The following is a 27,813-nucleotide window of genomic DNA, read 5'->3' as shown; positions in this document are numbered from 1 at the left end:
TAATACAAAGATATGTTGTATATTATATATATAATTATGTGTAATCATAATTATATGATATAATTATTTCACCAAAATCCCATACAATTTGAATAAAAAGGAGAGTAGTGAATTTAAGATATCTTAAAACATGGTGCTAGTTAATAACAGTGCCTTGTAGTCTTGAAAAATCTCAAAAAATAGGTTATTACAAATACAAATATAGAGGTAATATTCATATATTGACTAACTCAACTGAGTACATCACAATGTAGCTATGTTCCAAAAGATATAATATGTTTCATAGCATAGATAATGGATATTTCTGCTTATTCTTCAGTTAAATAATAAAACTCATTATGTGGCCCAGATATTCAGAAAGAGTTTAGAACTACAGATCTGTAAGCAACTACTAATGTTAAGGGATCAAAGGCCCTAAGGGTAGGAAGAAAAAAGAGACAAATAAAGCAGAATTAACACCATCCACATTCTTCTAAAAGGCTGCAATTCCACACGAAAAATATTCAGATTTCAATTTCAAGCTGGTAAGTTGCAAGGCAGATCAAAGATCCAGTCCTCACTGAGTGACTATGCTCATTGTCTATCTTGTAAATGGGCATACTCCTGAGACGTGGATGATGTGCTTGAAGGGCATATTTTAAAACCTCACTATGTAAAGTGTATAATTAATGAAAAAGAAATGAGATGACAAGCATGCCATTAAGTCTTATCATGGAACGACTCACTTGGTAAAACCTTTTCAAAGTAGAATGTCAACATCAGGTAGAAGACACCATCAAATAACAGCATGAAGATTGTGCCAATGACCTCATTTGGGTTTCCCATGGGGTCTGCATTTGAATTCACATCATAATCCAAGTGTAAGACCTGGAAATTCAAAATAACCCAGTAAGTTAAAGGCAAATGATCATGTTTTTAAAAAAATAGCTTATAACTATTACATTCTGCCACATCCCTGAAAGACAAGTCTAACTGCATGGCTGCCTAGATGACAGATGTTGAGTGGAAAACAAACTTATATAGAACTACAATGCACATAAGTAATCATGCTTAGTACAGTGCATGTGTGTTCTAAAGAAGACACACATTAGATGGCAAAAGAACTTAGTGAGAAAGTGGTAGTCAGGTAAGACCTTGCTGAATTGGGTATGGAGGCAAGAAAAGGTGCTCTGGCAGATGATGCATGGCAGCCAAAAACTAATGATAATGCACTTTATGTTTAAACTGAGAGAGTAAGAAAATGGACTGATGGTGTTGGAGAGTTGCTTCAGTGGTTAAGAGAATTGCTGCTCTTGCAGAGGATTCGTGTTCTGTTTCTAGCATCCACACTGGGAGGCTCACAAACACCTGTAACTTCAGCTCCAGGGTATCTGATACCTTCTTTTGGCTTCAGTAGGTACCTGCACACAGGTAAGCATGTGTGTGGGGGGGGTGGAGGGACATGCTTCCTAGTCAATGGTTGAGCATCCAAAATATTTATTTATTCATTTTATTTTGCTTTAAGTTACTGCTTCAGAATTAAATCACATTATCCTCTTAAAATTAAATAAGATGGTTAACTGGAACACATCAGTTTAAATGTAATTCATAACAAACTTTGGGATGTGACAAAACACTATCGACTCTATTTTGAATATATACTGAATATGTATTCCATGTAAACTGAATTATATATACAGTAAATATGCTGAATATACATATATACATACATATACTGAATTATATATACAGTATATATGCTGAATATATATATGTATATATATATATATATATTTATGAGTCTATTCATCTTCTTACACACAAAAGAACATATTTTCTAGGAGAAGCGACTGCTCCATCTTTGAAACCTCACAGTGTGTATCGTTGAACTGTAGTGTTTAAAAGGCTTCCTGTAGAAATGACTCTGACAACTGAATTCAGGAGAGGAAAATTATCAGAAATATAATTAGTAAGCTAACTAGCTTCCCACTCACCTGGGCCATTCCAAGCATAAAGGCAAAGGGACTGAGCAAACTTAGAAGCCACTCCAGGGACACAGGAAGGTGTCTGTACAATGCTGTGAATCCAAGACTTCCACAGGAAATAGTGAGAAAGAACACCACCAAGTCAGTGAGGAAAGTCTTCTTTAGTAAGACACTCATCAAGAAAGTCAAAGAGATCTACAATACGAGAAGACCCAGTTGGTTTATGTTTATCTAAGAATCATTACTATAACAAAACAAATGATTTCCTGTATAAAACTACAGATTTTCTCTACTAATTTTACAGAACGTTAGAACTACACAGAGCTATAGATAAATGCTATTTCACTACAGATTGTCTCATGCAAATACAAAACAGGTATATACAGAAATCACCTGATAGATACCAACTTTGTTCTGAAAACCAAATGGAGTTTGTATTCACCTACTCACCAGAGATAAGCCATAGAAGAAAAAGAGACTGAAGATCACCATCAACCCAGTCGAAAAGACAAATTGGACCAATTTTAGAATGCATGTCAAGAGAAGGCTCACAATGAAGACAATGGTACCATAGAGCAAGCCCCAGGACAGCCTGATACAAAAACAGAATTTTATTAGTATTCATGGCTAGACCAAAAAGAGTACTCAAGTGACCATTCTTTCAACCATACACTCACCCTCCTGACAAAATTCACAGGATCTTTTAGAATATATAAACCAAATATAGCGATTTGAGATTGTAAATAATCTTATACTTAGAATTAATACAAGGATTCAAGACAAATCTTATGCACATTGACAGTCTTTTCCATTGAGTATGGACACATTGTGTCTTGCTGAGTTACAATTACTGAGAGATAAGTTAGGGTACTTTGTCTGATGCAAAGATTCTCTGGTCTAACTTTTTCTGTTCTGGCTTTATAAGGGAATAAAAGTGTCTAATTCTATACTTCCCCCTTTCCATATTGTGCTTATAATGAAGTTTCTCTTTCTCCTCATAGGGACATCAAAACTCTATATTCTTTAACATCAGCCATGTTTTTCTTAAGATAGGATGATTTTCACGTTATTATTACAAAACATATGCTTGCTTTCCTTTGCCTATGTTCCTCTTCTTCATTAACACTATCTGACAAGTTATAGTCTTAAAATCCTTATAGTCATAACTCTATAAGTCTTAAAAATGTTGATAAAGGGATATAGAGAGCTAACTTGATAAAGAAAGTGCTTGGCATGTAAGCATGAAGACTGGAGTTTGATTCCCAGAATCTACAAAAAAAAATCCCAAACAAAACCAAAAACTGCACAGTGCTGAATGCTTGTAGTCCCAGAACTAGGGAAAGGGAGACAGATAGATTCCCTGGGCCAGTAGATGACAAGGTATTCCTAGTTAGTCAGTGAAATATAATCCTTGAATTTCAGGTCAAAAAACTCTGAATAAATTAGATGACTAGTACACTAGAGTTTATTTCTGGCCACCATATGTGCACACATACGAGCACATACAAGAACACACATATACTAATACATAAAGTTTAATGAATAGCAAATGATCCTGTATGAATATATTATTATAGTTATAACTACAAGTGACAGTAACAAGTTGTATTTTTGTAGATAGATAATTCTTATAGCATTTCCTACTTTCTCTACAGTATCATTTACTGACCCAACTTACAAAAGAGTATCCTACCAAAAAAGAGCTGACTCATTTGTTTCTACTGATCTCACAGATGAATGGGTATTAACTTGTAAGAACTTGAGAATACAAATGTTTCCTGCTCCTAATTACACATACAATTCCGATACATGCAACGTAAATTAGTTTTGTCAAGTCAAAAATATAAATCTTAAGTTATAGCTTCATCTCAACTACCAACCATTTTCCTGACCAGTCTCACAAAACATTATATGACCTTGAAATTCTGCTTATTCTTCCTCTATCTTTCAAGGGCTGAGATTATGGGTGTGTGCCACCATGCCCAGTTTATAGAGTGTTAAGGATCAAACTCAAGTCTTTAGGCAAGCCAGGCAAGTGCTCTGTCAGCTGAGCTACCTTCCCACTTCCCAGTGGTGCTTTGTCCCCAGAAGCTCACTTTTCTGAGTCCCTCCACTCACTCACCAGAATGCTGAATCCCGAAGGCCCATCACTGTCATCAAGCCCTTCATCTTTTTCCTTTCTCTTGTAACACCAGCTGAGATATAGTGGGTAAGTGGAGAGAAACAAATGATACAGAACAAAAGGAAGAAGTCCGTTGTTGTTCCCTTTTGACAAATGAAAGGATCTATCTTGATGTATTTTGCAGTAAGTGACATCATCTCTTCCATCACTGAGTGATTTGTTGTGACCTAAACAAAGATATCAGTAAAGAAAACATGAACAGCAGTATGGTACCTAGGTGAAGCATCCTCTTTACCCTGAAGATATAACTGACTTGTCTAGATTGGATGCTAGCCTGAGTTTCTTCTCACACATTCTGTAGCTTAGTTGTTTAGATTCTAGTGTCAAATCTCTCATCCTGGTTTGCCCATGTTACTCCAAGTTTTATCAACTTTATGTTTATCATTGCCTGTTCCTTTTTCTTGGAACATCTTTTTCTATCTTATAAGGTAAATACACTTCCCATCTGATCATTCAGTGATGTGATGATTGTTTGTATATGTTCCACCCAGGGAACTGAGCTGGCTATTAGAAGGTCTGGATTGGCGGAGTAGGTATGGCCTTGTAGAAGTAGATGTGTCACTGTGGGTTTGGTCTTTAAGACCCTCATCCTAGCTGCCTAGAAGTCAATATTCTGCTAGTAAACTTCAGATGAACATGTAGAACTGTCAGCTCCTCCTGTACCATGCTTGCCTAAATGATTCCATGTTCCCACTTTGATGATAATGGACTAAACCTCGTAACCTGTAAGCCAGCCCCAATTAAATGTTGTCCTCATAAGAGTTGCCTTGGTCATAGTATCTGTTCATAGCAATAAAACCCTAAGACAATTGATAAGGCTCTGTTTAATAAAAATCCTTCTAAGCTGAGAATTGTGGATTCCTTTACACACAGGAGCAAGGTTTATCATTCCATGAAGACACATTTCCTGTTCTAATAATTATGTTCTAATAATTCCTAAGAGGACTGATTCATAGAGAAAAAAATGTCTTGTTCTGTCAATGTCACTGTTGTTCTACTATACATGGTAAGGCAGTAACTTTAGAAAACTTTATTGGAGAAATCTGGGTGGGTGAATAATAAACCCTCAAGAAAGAGCAAACAATAGTGAGAGAATGAAAGAACGTAGCTGTCTGCTGACATGTTCACAAAACTGAGTAGAATTAATTTTTGTCAGACATTTATACTCACTTCTATGATGGCAGCGTTGATGGCAGCTTGAAGAGCCACAAACCCATCTGTCCAGAACCTTGAAACACCACAAGAAATGGTATCTCCATCTGAATAACAATGAGCTTTGAGAACAAAGAAAAATATGAGTGTGGGATGTGACTCTAATTATTGTACACACTGAATTTTACAGTATCCACAGGTACCGAAAATGCATTTATTGACTCAATATCCATAAAATATCAAATTTATAATTATTGATAATTATTGAAGTGAAAATAGCCAAGCCAAGAACCCTAGAAGGTGTTCTTGTTTCTACATTTTGTAAGAGCCAATACTTTGTCATATTTTCTTCTGTTTCTTTATTCATATTTTTGAGTTTTCTTTCTTTGTTTTTATTTGTTATTGTTATTGTTATTACTACTGCTACTACTGTCTGATACAGGAGAATTAAACTTATATCCTTATACTTCCTGGGCAAGCATTATAGCAGTAATCTCTACCCCCAATCTTTGAAATAGTATTTTAAAATAACTTTGAAGATTATCCAAAGGTGGTAGCATAGTCTAAAATAAGACAAAGGCCCCACTCTAGTCAAATATTTTTCAAATGAGATGAGATATAACAAAATTGAGAGCAAATGGAATTCGTAATAAGACAATAATTAGGTATATGTTTAAAGAAAAGTTACTTTGAAAAATTAAAACTTCAATTTATTGCTCCATTGAAATTTCAACTACAGTTCATTAAAGATAAACCAACATTAAATTAGGAAATTTGTTCTATGCTATATTAACTTAAAAATATGTTTAATTGATGAAGGCACAGGTAGACTTAAAAATAGCATAATAGCAAGCAGAAGTAACATCTATACGTGGCCCCATGCTCCTTAAGAAGTGAAGTCTAGAAGACACAAATTCCCTGTTTCTTCTGTGGTCTTTTTCTACCTATTAAATATCCCATTATCCCAGGACACTTTCCTAATCTTTATGGAAAAAGATTTTTGCATTTCTAAACAATACTCCTCCTCTACTCTTATCATTGATGAAAGGAAAATCTTTTCCTGCTTTTATTATGTTTTAGTTTTATTTTCAAAGAGTCTTATTCTGTAATCTAAGCTGGCCTGATACTCAGTAGGTAGCCCACACTGGCCTTGAACTTGCAACCATTCTCTTGTCTCAGGACTAACCTATCATCCAGCCATGAGTATGTATTTTCCAAAGTTCTAGCCTGATAATAGAGCCCCAATAAGTGCAAGCACAAGATGACATGATTTATCTGCTATTGAAGCTCAAGCTTCCTGTTGGCAAAAGTTGTTAAACTCAGATGTCATCAGGAAACCTGAACTAGACTCACTGGTCATTGGTAATCACCTTCACTATTGGCTGCTGTGACTTTTCTCTTTCACTTGACTTTGGTTTAAGATGAATGTGTGTGTGTGTGTGTGTGTGTGTGTGTGCATAAGCATGTGGTGTGTAACTTCTTCTTTGTTTAATTTTTTTACCTCTACATGTCGATTTTACCTTTGTTATGGTGGGGGTGGGAAGTATGAGTTAATGTGTGTGCTCATGCAAGCATACATAGGTGAAGGTCAGATGTCAACCATGAGTGTTGTTTCTCGGGAGCCATCCACCTTGTCTTGTGAGATGGGGGTCTCTTAGTAGGACTTGGGACTCACTAATTAGGCTAGCCTGGTTATCCATGGAACCACATCGCTCTGCTTCTCCAGCACTGTGGTTGCAGGGATCAAACTATTCCCTTCCTGTTTGCATAACAAATACTTTTCTGAGTTATCTCCTCAGCTCCCTGCCTCTGTCATTGAAGCTTATTGTTTTGTATTAATTAATATCTTGTTCAAGTTTGCTTTCTGTTGCTATGCTAAAACCCCATGACCAAAAGTAACTTAGAAATGAAAGGTTAAAAGTTAAAGGTTATAGTGCATCATTAAGGGAATCTAAGGGAGGAGATGAAGCAGAGAACATAAAGGAATGCTGCTTACTGACTTGCTCCCCATTGCTTCTTCAGCTATATTTATCTTACAGCCTAGGCTCACCTCCCTAGGGATAGTACTGCCCACAGTGCACTGGACCCTTCTACATTGATTAGCAATTTAAAAAAATGTGTTACAGATATGCCCACAGGCCAATGGTAGAAAAGAAGTTCTTGAGTCAAGGGCCCCTTTTCCCAGATTGTCCAATTAAAAACAAAACTGGCCAGGACACATACCTATATTTCTTATAATATTAGAAAAATGGAAAGCCATCCAATGTAGGAGCTGCAGAGTTACCTCTGTGGTCCTGAAGTTCCCTTGCGACTGGGATCCTTGTTCCTTTCATGAACTTCAAATGGTAGGAGTAAGCATTGGTGAATATGACCCTCACTATGTCATTATAACGTTCTGAAATGAGTTCTGCCATATTTTCTTCATTTGGAAAAGCCAATATTTTTCTTCCTGGCATTCCAAGATAATAAATTAACATTATAAGTAAATATCTATAAACAATACTTATGAGAGGCCACTTTATCTACTTTTCTGTTACTGTGATTAACACACCATAAGCAAAGTCAACTTAAGGAAGAGAGAGCTGATTTTAGCCTATGATCCACAGTGAAGAGTCTACTGTGGCAGGGCAGAGCCATTACAGCAGGAGGAAGGAGCTCATATCTTCAAATGCAAGCATAAAGCAGAGACAGTGGCCTGAAAGTAGGGTAAAGCTTTATATTCTCAAAGCCCACCCACAGTGACATACGTCCTTCAGTAAGGCCACAGCTCCTAACCCTTCTCAGACAGCACCACCAGGAATACACTATTCAAATGTATGAGCTTGAGGGTCCATTCCTCTTTCACACCATCATAAAACCTTAAAGGAAGGGTTCTGGTGCTGTGCTATTCCCCAGTTGGTTCTTGATCTCTTAGTAAAGAAGCCATGGACCAATTGCTGGAGCAGAAGGAATAAGCAAGATTTCTGGGTCCCTGGAGGAAGCAGACAGATGCAGGGAAAGAAGAGTTCACTATGCTTCTGCTGGAGAAAAGTTGACCAGCCATATGAGATCTCCAAATGGAGTGACCACACAGGCTGCTCCTCCAGGTAGGTGGTCAGAGATGTAACTGAGCAGCTAACATTTAGGACAGGAAGGAGATGCAGAGCTAAGAATATTGATAAGGGCATGATTTTCTAGGAGGTGGGAGATAAGAAGCACCCAGCAATTGTGTCAAAAGGCAAGTTGAAATTGAGCAACTGTGTGTGCATGTTTTATCTGTGGATTCAAGGGAGCTGGGTGGGGGCTGGTAGCACAGCCCGTTCCTGGAGCTTAGGTGGGGTAGCAAAGCTACACACAACAGAACACTTAGTCCATTCCCTAGTGGATAAAATTTGTTATTGAAATAATCCCAAATGGTATAATGACCTTGGATAAATCACTCACACTAAAAATGTCCAAAATATATTTCCAATGTTGTGGATAAAATCAGAGGAACATATGTAACTAGTTATTTTCTTTAATATACTCTAATAACAAATTCCCACGATACAACATGAGCCACCATTCCAATTAGACTATTTACTACTGTAGAGGAAGAGAAGGGTTCAAAAGTTAAAACACAAAAATGCACCACGAGTGTATATGTAGCTTAATTTTACATTGCTTTTTCCTTAGGAGAAGACATTAGTCAGATTCATTTTCCCATCAGGTTCACTCCACAGAGAACATCTGTGAAACGGAGAGTCAGGCTGAATATTGTAGAAGAAATAGAGAGATGTAGGTCTTAGGTGGCAGGTCAGATCAGGGTATGATCTTAAATTGGAAGCAGATTCAGTATGGAGGGGTATGATACCCAGGGCATACATTCAGACTCAGGGTCTACATCAGTAAGATGGTTAATGCTGTGCTGGGGGAAACAGGTTTGGAATGTTTTGTATCCTTGTGGCCCATGATGGGCAGGGAGGCAGAGATAGAAAGGAAAACATCAGCATAGTCTGAGAACTGTGGCCACGGAGACTCCACGTAGCAGGCGGTTTGCCAAGACACACACTGTGGTGATGGTAGACTTTTGGATATAGAATCTGCTTCTAAGGTCAGAATCCCAATAGAAGTCATGGTTACCTGAGCTAGAGCAAACCTAAGGATAGAATATGACTAAGAAACAGAGGAAAGATTTTATAGCTTTCCAGTGACTGGGCCCAGTCAACAGGTCGATTATCTTACAATAGTAATGCCTTTGATGGACCATGTGAATACTGACAATTAATGACAAGGTCTTTCTGAGATACCACCATCACACTCAGACTCAACTGACATCATGGGGCCATCACCATAGCTGATATTCTTTGGTATATTTTTCTTTGCTTCATATTAAAGAACACTGTAGGATTTGAATTTGTATTTAAGATAAATGAAAAGAAAAAGAAAAAAATCTGTTGTTTCTCACTTGTTGGCTTTAACTTGCTTCCTTCTAGGAAACATTCTGAAGTTCAGTTGCAAAAACCACTCTGCTTGCTCTTTTGGTTTGACATGGTTTGGATGAGTTCTTGGGGTGGCTCAGAACCTGAGCTGAAGCTAATAGGAAAGATATACTTGATGTGTGTCTACCTGTGCTGCTAACCTTGACAAAATTCATTCTCAAGGCTCTACTGAACAAACTCAGAACAAGATAAATGGGTAATGAGTTGTCATTCTACTTAAAACCATATGCATTAACATTCACTTAGAAGTGAAAGACTCAAAATACATACATGCTATTGACCTGATCCTATAAACAAGGTGAAATGGGGGTCAATGTCACTTTAGGAAATATCAGAAGTACTATACAATAGTGCAGCAAAACCATTCCTTCCCAAAAGCTTGTCCCAACCAACAACTCTTGCTGCTCTACCGTTATGAAAAGAGAAACTGTGACCAAGTTCCTTTCATTATCATAATGCTCTTTTCATGTAAATGATATAACACAGAAAACAAAATTAAAACAAAGAACTCATTTAAAAAGAACTTTTAAATCGAACACTGAAGCTGCATGTGGTGACACAAGGTTATCCCAGTGCTTGGGAAGTTGATGCAGGACTGAGATTCAGGCCAGCCTGGTCTATACAGTGATAACCTATCTCAAAATGTATTTTCATTTAATGAAGAAATGTGTGTGTGTGTGTGTGTGTGTGTGTGTGTGTGTGTGTCTGTGTCTGTGTGTAAGGGTCAGTAATTGAGTTTTAAATTTTAATAAAGGCAATGCTGATTATTCCTAGGCCTAGATGTGATCAAGCGAAATCATGTTGATGTGTTATACAATTAGGTAATTTTGATAATGAAGTTTTATTAAATGGGGCTGGAGAGATGTCTCAGTGGTTACAGCACCAGCTACTCTTGCGGAGGTCCCAGGTTCAGTTCCCAGCACCCTCATGACAGCTTACAATCATCTGTAACTTAAACTCAGAAGATCTGATGATTTCCCATGGCCTCCAAAGGTGTTGCAAGCATGTGATGCTCAAACATATATCCAGACAAAATGCCATATATTAAATAAAAGTAAATCTTTTTTCTTTTAAATAATTGATTAAGTGAAGTGCTGAAGAGATGGCTCAATGGTTCAGAGCATTTGTCCTACAAACATGAGGACCCCAGATCCAATTTCCCAGGACCCATATAAAAAAACAAATAAAATAGATATGACTCAGCAATTGGAAAATATAGAGAATTTCAGAGAGCTGTCTAGCCAGTCATCCTAACCAAGCCTACACAATCTTCCAGTTCAGAAAGAGACTATCTCAGGCAATAAGATGGGAATCTCACATCCTATTTGGGCGTCTGCTGGCTTCTTCACCTGAATGCTTATGTACATGGAGCACACACACAGACACACATGCAGACACAGACACACACACACACACTCACACATACACACAGACACACACACACACCAGAGGTTATCAAGTAAACTATACAATAACCAGTTATATGTGTAACCAAATGAACTAAGAGCAATTCCTTCTGGTTTAGCAGAAAACTCACCTGTCATGTAAGAGACCAAAGAGACTTTATCCATTATCCTCTGAATTATTGCGGTGACAGGTGTGTATGCAATCTTAAAGGTGGAGTCATTAAATGAATCAATGCGTCCCAGGTCCACATCAGGCAGTGATGAAAAATCATGAACTTCATGCAATTCCATAAATAAAGTTAAACTAAGTAGGATAAGTGCTGTGTACAGGATTTCCTACAAAGCCAGATAAAAGAAACAAAGAGAAGTGTAATTTCTAATAAGTCAAAGACAATCCGTTCTACCATATAGCTATGATATTTGTTGATGAATTTTCAAATTTCTCTGTCACCTAGGATATATTTTTGGAAATATTCCATCTACAAAAATTAAGCATGCCCGATATTCTCAAGACTATTTTTTTAAAAAAAGTATCTTGCTATCTACCCTAAGCTGACTTTGAAGTTGTGATTCTTGTGCCTCAGCCTCCAAAGGGTACAGTTATGACCACTACACCTAGCCTCCTCTAGGGAATTTGTGAAGTGAAATTCAGTGCTCTAGTGTGAGGAGATGAACTGCATTTTAAAATGCAGTAGTAAGCTGTGGCTGGAGACAGACTCCCACCAGCACCCCTCATTTAGGGTTTGCTGCAAAAATCAGTGAGTAGAAATAGCTCCACGACACTGATAAGTTAATAATTACTGTTGTCTTGGTGTTGGTAGTTTAATAATAATTACTATTTTGGTCACATTTTAACTACAGGATAGAGAATACAACAAAAAACCAGGGACCTCAGAATACTACACTGACTTGATAGATCGATAAAAAAAAAAATCTCAAGAACAATGTGTTCTGTAAACAGCAAATCACTTTGAAAGGTTTTACTTTACCAAATGTGTATGTTGAATGTGTATGAATGTGTATGTGTGTTTTTGTGTATGTGTGTGTATATGTGCACCTGTGCATGTAACTAACACATACGCCATAGACACACATACACATGCGCTTGTATGCACAAGCACCACAGTACACATGCAGAGGTCAGGAACAACCCATAGGTGTCAGGTTTCTCTTCCTTTCTTTCAATACTTGGCTTTTAAAAGTTCACTGAACATTTCCTTACTAAATTTTCACAATTTAATTAGAAGATGCTACCTGGTTGCACTATCTGATACTTCAATGGAAATTTTTTTCTTCACAACTATGCCAATTTCACAGTCTCTATATTCTTAAGAAACCAAATGAATTTTAAAAGAGAAAGATCCAGGGGCTTGAGAGATGGCTAAGCAGGTAAGAACAGTAACTGGGGTCCTGAGTTCAATGCCCAGCAAGCACGTGCTGGCTCACAGTCATCCATAATGGGATCTGATGCCCTCTTGCCATGCAGGTGTACATGAGGGCAGGAAGAGCATTCATATATAAAATAAATAAATAACTCTTAAAGCAAAAGAGACAGACAGACAGACAGACAGACAGACAGACAGACAACTAAAAGTATAGCCATTAGCACTACCCTCAGTATGTGTCCATTAGCAAGCTCACTCTTTGTCTCATTGATCTGCTACTATGTTAATCTTAGTGTACAAAACAGTTTGAAATGGCTTTGTAAGGTTTTAAGGTATTTACTGTATTCTCATTTTGGCCTCCCTCCTCTGTTAGACTGCCCCTAGTGAATGGCCTCCTCCTTCTATGTGGAGGCATGATTTCTTTCCGTGGGATGTCTCCAGTCCTTGCACACAGGAAACATACTACACCATCACACACAGGAAGCAGGGCATCTGCTGAGTCATACTAAAAATGTGTCTCTTTTCAGTCTTTTTTTTTTTTTTTTCTGAGAAGATTATTGCACAAAGGGCCCATGTCTGTTGGGACACATTTCTCTCTCTCTTAACTATCTTGGTCTGTTTAATATGAAAAAAGAGAAGAGTCAACAAATACTAAGATCTTAAGAGGAAATTTTCTGCAGATGTCAGAGCCTGGTTGCCCTTTATTCCAGAGGAAGGGCTTGGATTCTGGAATTCATAGCTTATCAACTGGTTTTCTCTTTAATTTTCTTTCCATCAGTTATTGAATGTGTTGGCCTCTTAGTGCCTGTGCTGAGAGAGGTCCTCCTAAAAAAGTACAAAAGGCAACCAGCTGTTGTTTAAAGTATTCTCACCTAGCACTACCTTGGTAGCCAGTTTGAGCCATCATTGATTTGTTAGAAATCTCGTTGTTGAGGAGGAAGCATAATGTAGTTATAGCATAGTGACTACACAGCAAGATTTTTTTAAAGGATACTCAGCAGAATGGTGGTCATCTGAGGGGCACTATCTTGCTTTGGTAGTTAGAAACACTTGCTATTTCCAAACTCCCAATAAATTAATTTGTCTCCCCAATGCATAGGCTTAGACATTTTTTCATAATTATTTTTTTAACACCAAATATGTGTCTAACCCTTTCTGATTTTTTGAAGTAGAAATTTTTAAACAAGAAAGAAATTTAAGGGCTGGAGAGATGGCTCAGCAGTTAAGAGCACTGGCTGCTCTTCTAGAAGACAAGGGTTCAATTCCCAGTATACACATTGCAGCTTACAACTGTCTGGAACTCCTGTTTCAGAGGATCCAACATTCTCACACAAACATACATGAAGTCAAGACACACACACACACACACACACACACACACACACACACACACACACACACATATATATATATATATTAAAAATAAACAAATTATAAAAATAGAAAAATTCAAATAAGAAAATAGCAAATACCCCCTTTTCTGGGTTGTTTTATTTCTCACAGCTTTAGACTACCACCAACCTAACTCTTGTGCCTGCGAGTGTAATGCCAGTGATAAGTATGACCAAGGCTTTAATAGATGTTTACTGCAGTCTGAATTTCTGGCTGGGGTTAATGCTTTTAAACCAATTGTGTGAAGTTTCTTCAAACATACTCATAGCCTTCAAGAACAAGTACTGTTGTCTAAGGGAGGTTCACTCATTCATTTTTTTTTTTTTTTTTTTTTAGCATGTAGGGTGATATAGGAGAAAAGCACACACAGTGCTTGGGTAAAATACATTTATATTATCAGCAGACAGTGGCAATGACATGGAACCATACCATAAAGGTCTCTCTTCTCAGTCTCCATTTCCTAAGAAGGTTCTTCCATAATAAAGCACAAGTTTGCTGGTGCACACTTATCTCTCTCTCGATCATGTTACCCTATTTAATGAGAAAAGGGATAGAGAAAGCAAAATAAATAAAGTGCTTAAGAGGAACAGATAGTCAATGGATGAAAGAGTAGCCTGCTGAGGTCACTGATCTAAATGAACGCTTATCATTTCCCCCAATCCCTACACTGCTCATTGTTTATTCACTGGCACACTCTTCAGCCACCAGATCATACCTCTCAGCTCTGTGTTTACCCTTCAGAGCTTTCTCTACAAAGATGGAACTGGCCTTTTGATGTTTAATTATAATACTAGCTGGACAGATGTCAAGTTTTGTCAATAGAAGACATTTCTAAGTCTGTTTTCTAATGTTGCACACACACACACAGACACACACAAATAAATGAGTCTAGGTACTTCACAAAGAAAAGATGGATATTTGGGTCAATTTTCCTGGTTATACAGCATGGCACTTTCCACCTTGAAGAGGTCTCCTAGGCTGTATCATGGTATGGTACAGCGACAGGAAGAGAGAGCTAACATACTTCATGAGATGAGCATCAGTTTCTTATAAGAGTGGTACCCATACTTACCACTTCCTCCATGGTTCCACCACCTTAACATCACCAGATGACAGCCAAGTGTCTAGAATGTGAACTCTTGGAGAGTTTAGGAGACAAACAAAATCCAAGCTCTAGCAGAACTGGAGGAGCATTTTACAAAGAAGAGGCCACCCTTGGCTCATGGTGGTTTGCTGGCCAGGCTTATACAGGAAGCATACTTTCTTACTGCTCAGACTAAATGGTTCTCTGCAGTGTAAGGAACATGGAGGCTGTGTATCTCCATGCATTTTCTCTAGCCTTGGCTTCAGCGATGCTAACATAGAGACCTTTATTCACAACTTCATTTTCTTTACCTTTTTTATTAAGAAGACTACACACTCTGGTTCCTTTTATTTATTTATTTTCATTTATTGAAAATAGATTATTTTCTCATAAAATATATCTTGATTATAGTTTCCCCTCCCTCCGCTCCTCATATGTCCTCCTACCTCCCCTCTAGATCCAATCCTGTTTTGTCTCTCATTAGGAAATAAAAAGGCATGTTTCCAAGAGATAACAACCAAACATGACAAAATAAAATATAATAAGATAAAGAAAAAACCATCATATTTAAAGTAGACATGGCAACCCAATAAGAGAAAAATAGTGCCAAGAGGAGACATCAGCGTCAGAGACCTACTTGTTTTTATGGTTAACATAATAACACTAAGCTAATATCTAATATCTATGTCCATGTCTATCTCCATATATATATATATATATCAGAATGGCTTAGATAGATCAATAACACAAATGATAGCTCATGCTGGCAAGGATGTGAAGCAAGAGGAACATTGCTCCTTTGCCGGTGGGAGTGAAAATTTGTAGTACCACCTTAGAAATCAATATGGCAGCTAATCAGAAAGTTGTGACTCAATCTAACTCAAAATTCAGTTATACCACTCTTAGGCATATACCTAAAGGATGTTCCATCCTATCACAAGAACACTTGCTCAACCATTCACTACAGCTCTATTCTTAATAGCCAGAGACTGGAAACAACCTAGATGTTTCTCAACAGAAAAATATATAAATGTAAGTTGTTCATTTACACAATAGAGTTTTAACTCAGCTGTTAAAAAAACGACACCACTAAAATTTTAGACAAATAGATACAACTAGAAAAAAATCATCCTGTGTGAAGTACTCAAACCAAGAAAGATAAATATGGTATGTATCTACTAACAAGTAGATATTGGCTGTTAAATGATAACCAAGCTACAATGAATCCATAGACCCAAAGATGTTATGTGAAGAAGAGGGCTGTAAGAGACATGGATGAATCTCCCTAGGAGGGAGAATTTAAATAGATTTTATGGATGGTCTGGAGACAATACAAGTACTTACTTGAAAAGTTTTTGCTTTGGTGCCATTGTATGAGCACTATAAGATTTAAGAAAAAAGAGACAAGAGAGAGATATCTCACTGTGTCATATAGCACCAAGCCTTACATTTCTCAGAATATTTTTCTCTAAAGGCAAAAGCTGCACAGGGAAAGGGATTCCTGAAATACCCAAAGCCCAGGACCATGACAAGGAATGAAATAGACACCAACTTCTACTAGGGACAATCTGCAAATTCTTTAAACTGTATTCCCACTGACATTTCAGGCAAACGCACACTGCTGATGAGGAATGGGTGTGAACAGAAAAATAATAAAAGGTCTGTCTGTCTGTCTGTCTGTCTGTGTGCAAATATGCATGTTGGGGGCCCAAAGTTTATGATAAAAGTATTCCCCAGTCATTGCCCACCTTGATTCTTGAGTCAAAGTCCTTCACTAAGCCTGAAGCTCTCAAAGTAGTCTAGGCTGGCTGGCCAGAGAGCCCAAGGGATCTTCATGTCTTTCACTCCCAAGCACTGGAATTACACACATACCACCATGCCTGGCTTCTGGGGACTTAATTCTGTGTTAGAGGAGATGAAGAGAATCATCCTTCCTTCATCAAAAGGCTTGTACTAAGTAAAGACAATGGTGATTATCGTTAGGAGTGGAGATGGTTTTGTTTTGTTCATTCTTTACCAAATGCAGAGCAAAGGGAACTTACTGGTGAGGTTTGCAATAGGGACATGGCATGGAATTAAGCTACACTAGAGAGCAGAAAGGTGTTCTCACATGTCTGAGACCTCGCAGCAGGAATAAGGTAGAAAGAGGTAGGAAAAAGAAAAGTGCAGAGGAAAAGCACACCTCAAGATCTAAGTCTATAGAACCTAAACGTAGCACTGAAGTTCAATCCAGAAAGGTCTCTGCAATATTCTGGCACTGGGTTGGGCTAAAATCTTCCTTGTTCTATTGGTGGGGCTGAGATGAGAGAATGGTAAGAAATCCCCTCTGTGGCCCAGGTGACCTTGAAAGATAAGAGTAGGGACTGGGAAATGGCTCAATGGGTTAAGGTATTGCAGTACAAATATGGGAACCTTAATTCAGATCCCTAACATCCACATAAAGGCCTATCGAGTCAGTGCACATCTGTCCCTCATAAGGCAGACAATGAGGGATGAAGAAACAGGTAGATCTCATGGGATGCTGGCCAGCCAATGTAGCCACAATAGTGAGCTCCAGATACTACTTAAATAAGGTAACGCTGATCAGGGGGGGCTGATGTTGACCTTTGGCCTCCACATGTGTATGCAACTGTGCTCTGTCTCTCTGTCTCTTTGTCTTTCTCTGTTTCTGACACACACACACACACACACACACACACTCACACACACACACACACAGAGAGAGAGAGAGAGAGAGAGAGAGAGAGAGAGAGGAGTCAATCTGGGGTTGTATAGAGGTCATCCTATTGATTTATGTTATATTGTACTATACAGAAGGCAGCTGTCTTATCTATATACTGAATGGTCTTTAGATTTCTTCTGTAAATAGTCTAGCTTGGTAACTCTGTTGAGCTGAGCCATTTTTGTATATAGGAGTTGTTTTTCATTCTAAGTACGTAGCCACTAGTTCATCATCTTCATTAACCTCACTTAGCACACCCATTTTGCTTTCATTTTAACCTAATTTAACAGCTCTCTCAGCCTTGTATTTTACATGTACTTCTCATTTAGAAAGCACTTCTGGGGATGAAGAGATGGCTCAGTGGTTAGGAGCGCAGTAGCTCTTACAGAGGACCCAGGCTCAGCTCCAGCATGCACACTGGGCAGCACACAGTCATCTGCAACTTCAGTTCCAAGGGACATAACACCCTGTTCTGGTCTCTGTAGGCACCTGCGTGCACATGGTGCACATACAGCAGAGCAGGTACACACATGCACATACACAAATAAAAACTCACCAAAAAGGAAAGCATTTCCATGTTTTGAAATTTATATGTCCATGTTCCTCATTTTCTTCAAGTGGTTTTAACTGGTGTTTTTGGTCAGTAAGCTTGTGTATATACATTGTAAGACCGTAGGACCTAAGATGCTGTTGGCAAACGGTGTTCCTTTTATGTCTTTCAAGCATGTTGTCCTGGCATTGACTATTTATGTGCTTTCCTTTTATTTTTGATTGTTTTTTTTTATGTCTCCTCTCTCAAATACTAGATATACATATGTTTGAGATTTTTAATTACTCTATTTTTTCAGTTAGTTTTGCTTAAGCATTTCTTACACACAAGACAGTTTGGAACTTCATAGTAAATGTTCCCAAATGCTAGGGAAAGCCTTCCCTTAGTCTTTTCACAGTGGTCTTGACCGTCCTCACACCTTCCCTCCTATGTCAGACACAACCAACCCTTCACCACGGCATGTTATCTTCTTTCTGTTGAATTTTCTGCTGACCTGTGCAGATCTTATCTACTGGACCCCAGATCTGAGGACCTTCAAGAATGGGGTGGACTACAGTCTGATGCTGTAGACAATCTTACTTCAATGTACTTTTATACATGAATTTAAGAAAGAAAGCAATGAAAGGTTGTTTGAGTTCTAAAATACATGATCAGAAAATATGTCAAGAAATACCAATAAGCACATAGTTAATATTGACAGAACAGCCCTTTCCCAGAACTTCCTCAGGATAGTGCAGTTGAAATTCAATGGCCTGACATGTAGTATCAATTATATCAAAAAAAAAGCATGAAATCGAGACAGAAGGCCATACCCAGATTTGGGGCATTTGAACCAGATTGGGTTCTATAGCTATGATCTGAGATCTAACAAGAATAAACATGCCTTATAAATTTAATGAATTCAACACAGGAGACACAAAATCACATCCAAGAACAATACAGGGAACAAAATGACCAGAGGTAAAAGGCTTTCTACTTTTCTCCCTGAATCCTCTCTCACAGTCCTCCAAGGTATTATTCATCAGGTGTCATCCTTGTAGGGGGAGCTAAGGTGGAAGGAGTAACGAGAGAAAGCAGAGAAGTAAGAGAGGAAAAGTAGAAGGAAGAGGAGGAGCTAGGGGGAGAAGAAAACGAGAGAGGCAAACATGGAGGCGGATGTTCACATGTCTCCCCCAGTCAAAGGTAGTTGGTATATCTAGAATGGCTAATTGGGTCACACTTCTGATTGTATGGGCATCTTGTTATTGATCATTACTAAATATATAAGCCTTTGGATAATCTAAGCATTAGAGTCTCATCTGTACTGAGCCCATGTATTTGGCAGGATAGTCTGGGCAATGCCCAGCCTTGCAGAGAACCAGCCTTGCAGCCACACTGGCATCTTGTGGGTGGCAGGGCTGGTGTTTCTGGCAGGCTGTTTTAAGCTGAGGCACCCACGTGGCCTCTGGCCACTGAACATGGCATCTGATCTAGCCAGAGCCACCATATCCTAGACAGTCAGCTTCACTGGAGGCCGCTTTTTAAATAATTACTACAAAAAAGTGGCGCACCAACTTCTGGCACGAATTCACTAGAAATTTAAGTCTATTCACCTGAGAGTAAAAGTTGTATTTTTTAAAAAAGAAAGTGAGTGAATGGTGCTGATAGGAGTCATGTAACTCCAGCACAGAAACCCTGAACAAAGAAAACCTGGCAGACGGGTCCTCTGCTGAGAGAAATTGCAGGCTGCTGCAGTCAGAGGCAAATAAATAGGCCTCTGTTGTAGAGCGGTTACTGATTTAAGTATAAACTTAAAATATAGGAATTATTTGCTTTTAGAAAAGATTTATAAACAGATTGGTCCAAATCACGTGGGGATTATTGCCCGTGGTTTGGAATTTAGAGTCACTGGCGCTAGAGTAGAAAGTACAATGTACAAGTGGAAGCTGCTCTGGAGTACAATGTCAAACACATAGATGGTATAAATAAAAAACTGTTCTAGGCAGAGGGTGGAACAGAAAGAGAGTGTAAATCAGGTGTGTTTAAATGACATAAAATTATATTGCCTCATAGGAGACTCGAGTTCTGTCTAACGTGGGCCCCATGAGAATTCTGGGTTCATTTTCTGCTCTGCAAAATAGGGAAGAAAGATGGGTGTGATTTTCAGTTTTGTAGTTATATTTTTCCTCTGGGAAAGAGGTCAAGATAAAGGTTTTTCTGGTTACTGGCTCAAGGATATTCTTTTTAGGGAAAAATATTTTGTCTGTGTGTTTTCAGAAGAGTCAATTAAGATATTTCTGCCTTCCAGAATTATATGGATTAGACATGACAGAGCCAGGCTGCCAGAAGACTAGATTCCAGAATTCAAACAAAAAATTATCTTGATACTAAAATTTGTTTTGAGAATTATGTATTGCAGAATACACAGCCTTAGTGCATCTACTCATCAAGCAAGCTGAGAAGACCTGCTTGAACCTCTGATGTCCTGGAATATCTGCTGGATGCAATGAAGCCACAGACATCAGAGGTTTATCAATTTACTTTTTCCACTGCCCCTCTTCTAATATCTCAATGCCCGTAATCAGCTTGAAGAGGTTAATGAAGAGCCGGCACCCCTATTCCCTGGGCTTGGGGACTGAGGTGGTTAATATTGGGCTGTCTTTCTAGGAAAAAGTAGTGGTTTTGTTGAAACAGGGAGGAATATCTAGGATTTATTGCATTGCCATAATCTATTGGTAGAAATCTGTTCAATTGTTATTTAGCTGAAGTTATAATTTCTTAAATGGTATAAAATTTACTTTGATTTCAAATTTAAGGTTTTCATTGGTATGAGTTTCATACTGATATAAAAGTGAGATTAATATTGCTACTCTCATAGGCATTGTGCCTATATAACACATTTAGGAATACAAGCGTTAGATCCAGTCCTTCTTTAACTTTTTTAACTGAGTTGAGATGGTTAGCCTGTGAGTTAAGAGCCTATAGCAATTACATGGCTCTGAGTTTATTGTTAGGGTGTTTTCTAGATTTTAGTTAGACATAGCTGAGAGGAGTTAATAGACAACAGTCCACATGACCTTATATAGATAGTTGTTTTTCAAAACATCAGAAGTTCACAGACCTGGCATTACAAATATCTCTGTATTAGTGTTCATTTTGATTAGAGACCTGTCCGATCCTGACAGCTTCCCTGTCTTGGATTCTAAGTAGAAACTGAGCATTGTTGGAGTTACTCCAGTTGTGGTGAGATAGCCACTAGGCAAGAATTGCCTCTTTTCATCTACAGAAAATTATTGTCCAGAAAAAGACACAATTGTGGAATAGTCAACTGATTATATCTGCCAAGACAGAGTAATCAGCCCTTAATAATTCTGCCTTACTAGGTCTGTCAGATGATCCTGGGCCAGAAGGCTGAAGATTGGATGCTGCAATGTTTTAAGGTTTAGGAACTGTCCAGGTGTTCAGCAGTCTTTATTAATTGGCCAAGTTTTAGAAGCTATGCTTTGTGCTTCCCACAATTTCAGTTAATTCAGTCATTCTGGATTTCTGACGGGGTTGAAGACTTACAGTCTCATAGCCAACCCAGGCTATTTACTTTGAGAGAACATATTCAAGAGGATGGTTTTCAGCTTGCATTCATTCTGAAGCCAGGAAAAGCCAGTTTCAGAACTAAGATTTTTAGTTAGGAGAGATGACAAAGGTTCTGTTTAGTCAACAAAATGATGCACTGGGTATTAGGTTTATCTTGTACCTTACTAAACAAATTGGTATAGTTATGCTCTAATTGTATTTTGAGAGAAAAGTTTTTTATTTTAACAGGAAGGGTGAAATGTAGGAGGAGCTAAGGTGGGAGGAGTAAAGAGAGGAAGAGGAGGAATAAGGGAGAAGAAGAGAAGGAAGAGGAGGAGCTAAGGGGGAGAAAAGAAGGAGAGAGCCGAACATGGAGGCAGATGTTCATGAGTCTCCACCAGTCAAAGGTAGTTGGTATATCTAGGTTAGGTATTGGGTCGCACTGCTGTTTGTATGGGCATCTTGTCATTGATCATTTCTAAATATATAAGCCTTTCGATAATCTAAGCATTAGAGTCTCATCTGTACTGAGCCTGTGTGGTAGCTGGGATAGTCTGGGCAATGCCCAGCCTTGCAGAGACAGTGTGGAAGATTGGCAGAGACATCTCCCATGCTGGCATCTCGTGGGTGGCAGGGTTGGTGTTTCTGGTGGGCTGTTTTAGCTGAGGCACCCACATGGCCTCTGGCCACAGAACATGGCCTCTGATCTAGCCAGAGCCACTGCAGCCTAAACAGTCAGCTTGACCTGTAGCCTTTTTTTTTTTTTTTTTCAAATAATGACTACAACACATCCTTTTGACCATGTTTTGACATTTTCTTTTCCTAATTCCAAACAACACTCTATTGACAATGATGAAGGAACTCCTTTTAGCCAGTGGAATATAAACAGAAGAAATACATAGCATTTGTGAGTCTAAAGGAATTGATGGATTTCTCTTTTCATTTTTCCACTTAAGATGAGGTTAAAGATGATGTATCAAGCAAGAAATAGCTGGAACGTTAAAATCTTAGAGCAGAGAGGACAACCACTGGCCACATACATGGCTTATTGAGCAAGAAATTAGATTTTATTGTATTTGAGTCAACATGTAATCTTGGTTTGATTTACTCTCACAGCCCCACTATATATTAACTAACATGTTCTCATGTGAAAGATGTTTCTTATTGGGTGGGTGGGGGAATGCCCTTATAGAAGCCGGGGGGCAGGGAATGGGATAGGGGTTTTGTGGAGGAGAAACTGGAAAGAGGGATAACAATTGAATTGCAAATACATAAAATAAGCAATAAAAAATTTTCAACAGAGGGAGGAGGGGCTCCAGAGGCCCAACCATTAGCTTAGGAGCTAATGGTGGTTTATAGCTGCTGAGGGAGGGAAAGTTGCTGTTCTTTGTATGTGTGGAGGATAGGGATTGGCAAGTTGACCCTGGCCTCCATCATGACTCCACACGAATGTGCATACGGGCAGTACTGATTTGACTCTGTGGATTTTTTTTTTTTAAATAAGACATGATGATGAGAGGCAGGTAAGTTGGGAAGGGGTGGAGATGGTGTAGGAAGAACACATAAATAAAACTATTTAAGAGACTATTTAAGAATATTTAGGGATTGCTGGGATTAAAGGCGTGCGCCACCATTGCCTGCAATATTTAGGAAGGAAATAAGGAATTAAGAGAACTAACTCCTATGACCCTAAATTCTAACCTAATTGAATCAAGGAGAGTTAAAATTTTACACTGCTAAGTATTCTTCTATGTGGATTTGCTTTCCAGTTACTAGTTTATTTCTCTAGTAATGTTATATACTTTTTTGATTCTCTACAGAAGACTTATTGAATATTGTGTGCTTCTTGCTTGAAGTTAGCATTATGTATTACATGTATTAATAACTGCTGATTTACAGAAATTCTACTGACTATATGTATACACACATACACATATATAATACATACATGTACATCTTGTCTCTTAAAATATCAATGAATTTTATAATGACTATGGCATTTTAAAGACAAAGCCCCCTGATGAAAGAGAAGTCTTCTTAAAATTTTCTTTAGCTATTTAGAGAATATCTTGACGTTGTGTGTATGAATTTCCCTTTAGGTGTTTAGAGAATATCTTGACCTTGTGTGTACAGGAGAACTGTTACTCAATTTGAAGACATACAGTGATAGCATGTACCCTTATTGAAAGTGAGAAAAGGTATCACCATGCTTTATTTTAATGTTTAATTTTATTTACCTCTTTTCTTATCCTACTTTTTATATTCTTATCAATTTTTACTGAACTGATAAAGATACCATTCTTCCCTCAATTTCCTGTCCTGTTCAAGACATATTATAAATGTAGTCACATATCACTAATGGTTGCTGTTTATTTTCCCAAAGAACTGATTTATTTTATAAAAATTTAACAGCTTTTATTATGTTTTATGTTTACAAATACTGTCTTCATACACGAGCTCCCTGATAGATTCTATCTTGTCTGGTTGTTATGCAGAAATGTGACTCAACTTTTAATCTGAAGTAAACACAAATAGAATTATGTCTACCAATAATAATACGTTAGCTTTCCAGTGAATGGTAGTTTCTGTAGTGATGTCCTGTATCTGGCAGGGAAAGGTAGATTCTCTTTCTACCTGTAGTGGCTTTGGACTGGCTTCATCTGGATTGTGAATTCATGATACTTTGTCTTGTGTGTGAGCTGGTACACAGGAAAGCATCCCAGGGGCTTTAGTCAGAACTGGCTGAAGAGAACAGCATTGTCTTGCCATAGAGACTGCTTAGCAGAACAGAACAGGGTTTTCCAAAGGAGTACAGCAAATCACGGCTTTAGCTAATTCAATGCTGGGTGAAAACCATCTATATTAGAGAGTGTGGCTATGTATGCTTATGCATAAATATCAGTGGGTGATTTGATAAGAGAATTTGTATATATATTTAATTAAACAGGAGTGTAAAATGTGCTGCAGAAGATGTTTCAATGCATAACAACACGATCTCCTGTTAAAATTTAACAATCAATACTGTGCAAACATGCTCTGGTGAGCCTCTTCTGCAAACTATGAAGTATAAATGCTCTTCAAAGGCTTTTTTCCCCCTGAGGGAGGAAATAGGATACCTAAACTGAATTATGGAAGAGAAGATTTCCCAGAATCTGATGCTTATCAGATATCTGGGAAGCATGCCAGGGGTGTGGATGGCCCAGGGCTTTTGATCACGAAGTCAGTAGCTCCATCATGAATACTATAAATTTGGTTCTAAGTCCTGAGAACTGAATCAAGTGCTAGGATGGAGACCACATGGTGAAACATAGTCACAAGGAGTGGGCAGGTCCTTACCAGAAGTCCTCTTCATGTTCACCGAGAGAGCTCACACATTGGTGTATTTTCTAGAATCAAAACTCAGGTGATAAATCCTAGCAAGTCTAAAGAGAGACACAATTGCGAAGCAGACTCAGGACCCATTGCCACAGGAGGACCCTGCAGAGGGCTTTTAAAGGAGGCAGGAGGGAAGGCTGACAGACTAAGAAAGGAGCCAACTCATTGAAAGAGAAAAGTAAAGGATGCCAAAACTGGAGCTGCATCAGGTTGGAGTGCCCAGTGAGGGGGCGCTAAGGAGCCTCACAGATTGTTCTCAGTTCAGATAATCCAGAGAGAACAACTTTTGAGGGGACTGTGTAGACTGTTGGGGTGGCAGAGGTATCTAAATAGAGATCTCAATACAGAATCCCCCACAACCCCACAGTGCATGGCAACTGCAATCTGTCTGCAACTTCTGGTTGATTTTATTTGTAAATCAAAATTGCCACCTTGTCTGTCCACTCCTGGTGTGTGTAAAAAGACTGAAGATATCCAAGATGGTTAAGTGTGTGGGGGAAAGCAAGAGGGGAGGAGGAGGGTAAGGGAGGAAGAACTAGAGAGAGAGAGGAGGGAGAGGGAGGGAAGAAGACAGACAGAGAGAGGCACACAGAAAGACACACAGACAGGCACACAGACAGAGACACAGAGAGAGAGAGACAGAAGGAGAGAGATTAAGTTTAGCTCTACCCCTGTTGCTCTGGGATCCTGACACTTCTGTGCACCAAGATGAGCATTCAAAGTTAGACTGTGAAACCTAGGGAGAGCCTACCCAATTCACATGCTGATTTCACCCATGATGTCAGAAGAGTCAGAGATCCTACAACAGACAGTTTGTTGAATTCATCAAAAGTGTTCTGTGGACACTCTTGGGAAGCAGTTTCAGAAAAAATGTTAACCCCAAACTGTCAAATTACATCATCAAAGGAAATAACTCCAGAGGCAGCACAAGCTTATCAATCAATCCTGAAGTGTCTCAGCTCTTGACAGTCAGTCTGCTGGTCAATTCCAGATCATTCCACACTGATTTTATGGCTCAGCAAAGCATCATGATTACATATTTAAAAAACATATATATTAATTCAATACCTTGCTCTATTTAATATTACACACCAGACACCTAAACGTTTCAGAATAGCTCATTGATTTTTAAAAACAACTTTGGCACAGATGGTTAGCATTCAGCTCATAAAACGGTTCAGTGTTTATTATAGCAACAACAATAACAATCCCGATGCCCAAACAAATAAACCTATAAAGAAGACAAAATCTCAGAATCTTACTTTCAGGAAATTCGAAGCAGGGACTCTGGAAGCACCCTTTATTCCCTGCTGGTACTGTTAGGAATAAAGAGAGTCCCCTTCCCCCTCCTCCTGGACCACCTTTCTAGAGTTTAACTGTTTGCTGTCTGTGAACAGGAGCAGTGAAAGCTGCTCTCAGCAGGGGTTTATGATCTCAGCTCTGGGTTGGTCTTGGCAAACACCCTGGGGCACGTGACCAAGCAGGGCTGCTTGTCTTTCACTGCTGAGCAGCCAGCCCCCACAGGGCGGTGCCAGTTATATTTGGTCACCTGGCCATATCTCTAACCCGATATAATGGAGGAAATTCGATATTCCCAGGCTTGCATTTCTGTTTGATGTTTCCTGGTGACTAGAGGCTGACAGCAACATTTAATGTGCTCCTTTTACACTGGAAGGTGGTAATGAGAGAGCTGAGTCATCTGTAGAAAGCTTTCTCTCCACCCACAGCCCCGGGCTGCTGACTTCTTCCCTCAGGACTTCATTCTGATTTCTCAGTTCTGCTTTAATTTAGTTTTCTGGTGATTTTTTTTCAGTTCCCACTGAGCTTTAGTCTTGACTATTGATTTATGGAATATGTCTTAGAGTCTTAATTCTAGATACTGGAGATGGTTATCTCCTATGTCCCTTCTGCTCCTGGAGAACAGAGAAATGGTTATCTCCTAAGTCTCTTCTGCTTCTGGAGAACACAGATAGACATCAAGTATCTTCACCAAGTGCTGTTCATATTTATACTGTGATTCTTTCAGGTTGACTGCCATTTACTTATTAAATGATAATCATCTGTTATGAATGCACTTTTTAATTACATATTATTTTATTATACATCACTATGTAGCAGGTTATTATTTTTCTGGTGCAACTGTGACATTATTTACCTTGGAGGTAACCAACAGCTATTTAATTGGACACTAGGCCTTCTCAATCAGAAGGAATTTGTGCTTGGTATTCTAAACCTAGTCAAGTCTCTGTGGACATAGAGGTCATAGACCCTAGAGGAGAACTACCATTGCTATTTTACCTAATCAATATAATTCCCAACTTTATTTTAAATACTTCTTACACCTACAGATGGGTGTAGCTCTCATGGTTCTTAAAGGAGCTCCCTTTTGCATCCGACAGACATGACTACAGGGATCCAAAACTGGATAAAAAGCTGAGAAAAAAAATGATGAGGAGGTACCCAGACCAATGCATTATGTACAGCCATAATATAAATTCAGGAAGCATCCTGGAAGAAGGGATGTAAATCAGAGGACTAGGCTGTTGACTGCTGGACAGTGTCTTCTAGATAGGCTTTCTGTTCCAGAGAGGT

The 27,813-nt window shown here is 38.6% G+C and overlaps 1 protein-coding gene across 1 annotated transcript in view; it reads right to left on the bottom strand.

The window, feature by feature from the left end:
• The window catches only part of LOC117710633 (ABC-type organic anion transporter ABCA8A-like), an 88,392-nt gene extending 61,463 nt beyond the window's left edge, over nt 1–26,929 (bottom strand). The window contains exons 1-9 of the mRNA XM_034505671.2: nt 26,484–26,929; nt 14,371–14,472; nt 11,296–11,500; nt 7,583–7,747; nt 5,317–5,420; nt 4,087–4,313; nt 2,415–2,556; nt 1,974–2,159; nt 726–867 (exon numbers count right to left, since the gene is read on the bottom strand). Of these exons, the coding sequence (XP_034361562.1) occupies nt 726–867; nt 1,974–2,159; nt 2,415–2,556; nt 4,087–4,313; nt 5,317–5,420; nt 7,583–7,747; nt 11,296–11,500; nt 14,371–14,466 (1,267 nt within the window). The 5' untranslated portion in view covers nt 14,467–14,472; nt 26,484–26,929. The remainder of the gene's footprint in view (nt 1–725; nt 868–1,973; nt 2,160–2,414; nt 2,557–4,086; nt 4,314–5,316; nt 5,421–7,582; nt 7,748–11,295; nt 11,501–14,370; nt 14,473–26,483) is intronic.
• Nucleotides 26,930–27,813: the final 884 nt, after the last annotated feature.

Source organism: Arvicanthis niloticus, chromosome 6 (genome assembly GCF_011762505.2).
Source record: "Arvicanthis niloticus isolate mArvNil1 chromosome 6, mArvNil1.pat.X, whole genome shotgun sequence".
NCBI classification, from domain to species: domain Eukaryota; kingdom Metazoa; phylum Chordata; class Mammalia; order Rodentia; family Muridae; genus Arvicanthis; species Arvicanthis niloticus.
This window is presented reverse-complemented; position numbering and strand designations above follow the sequence as displayed.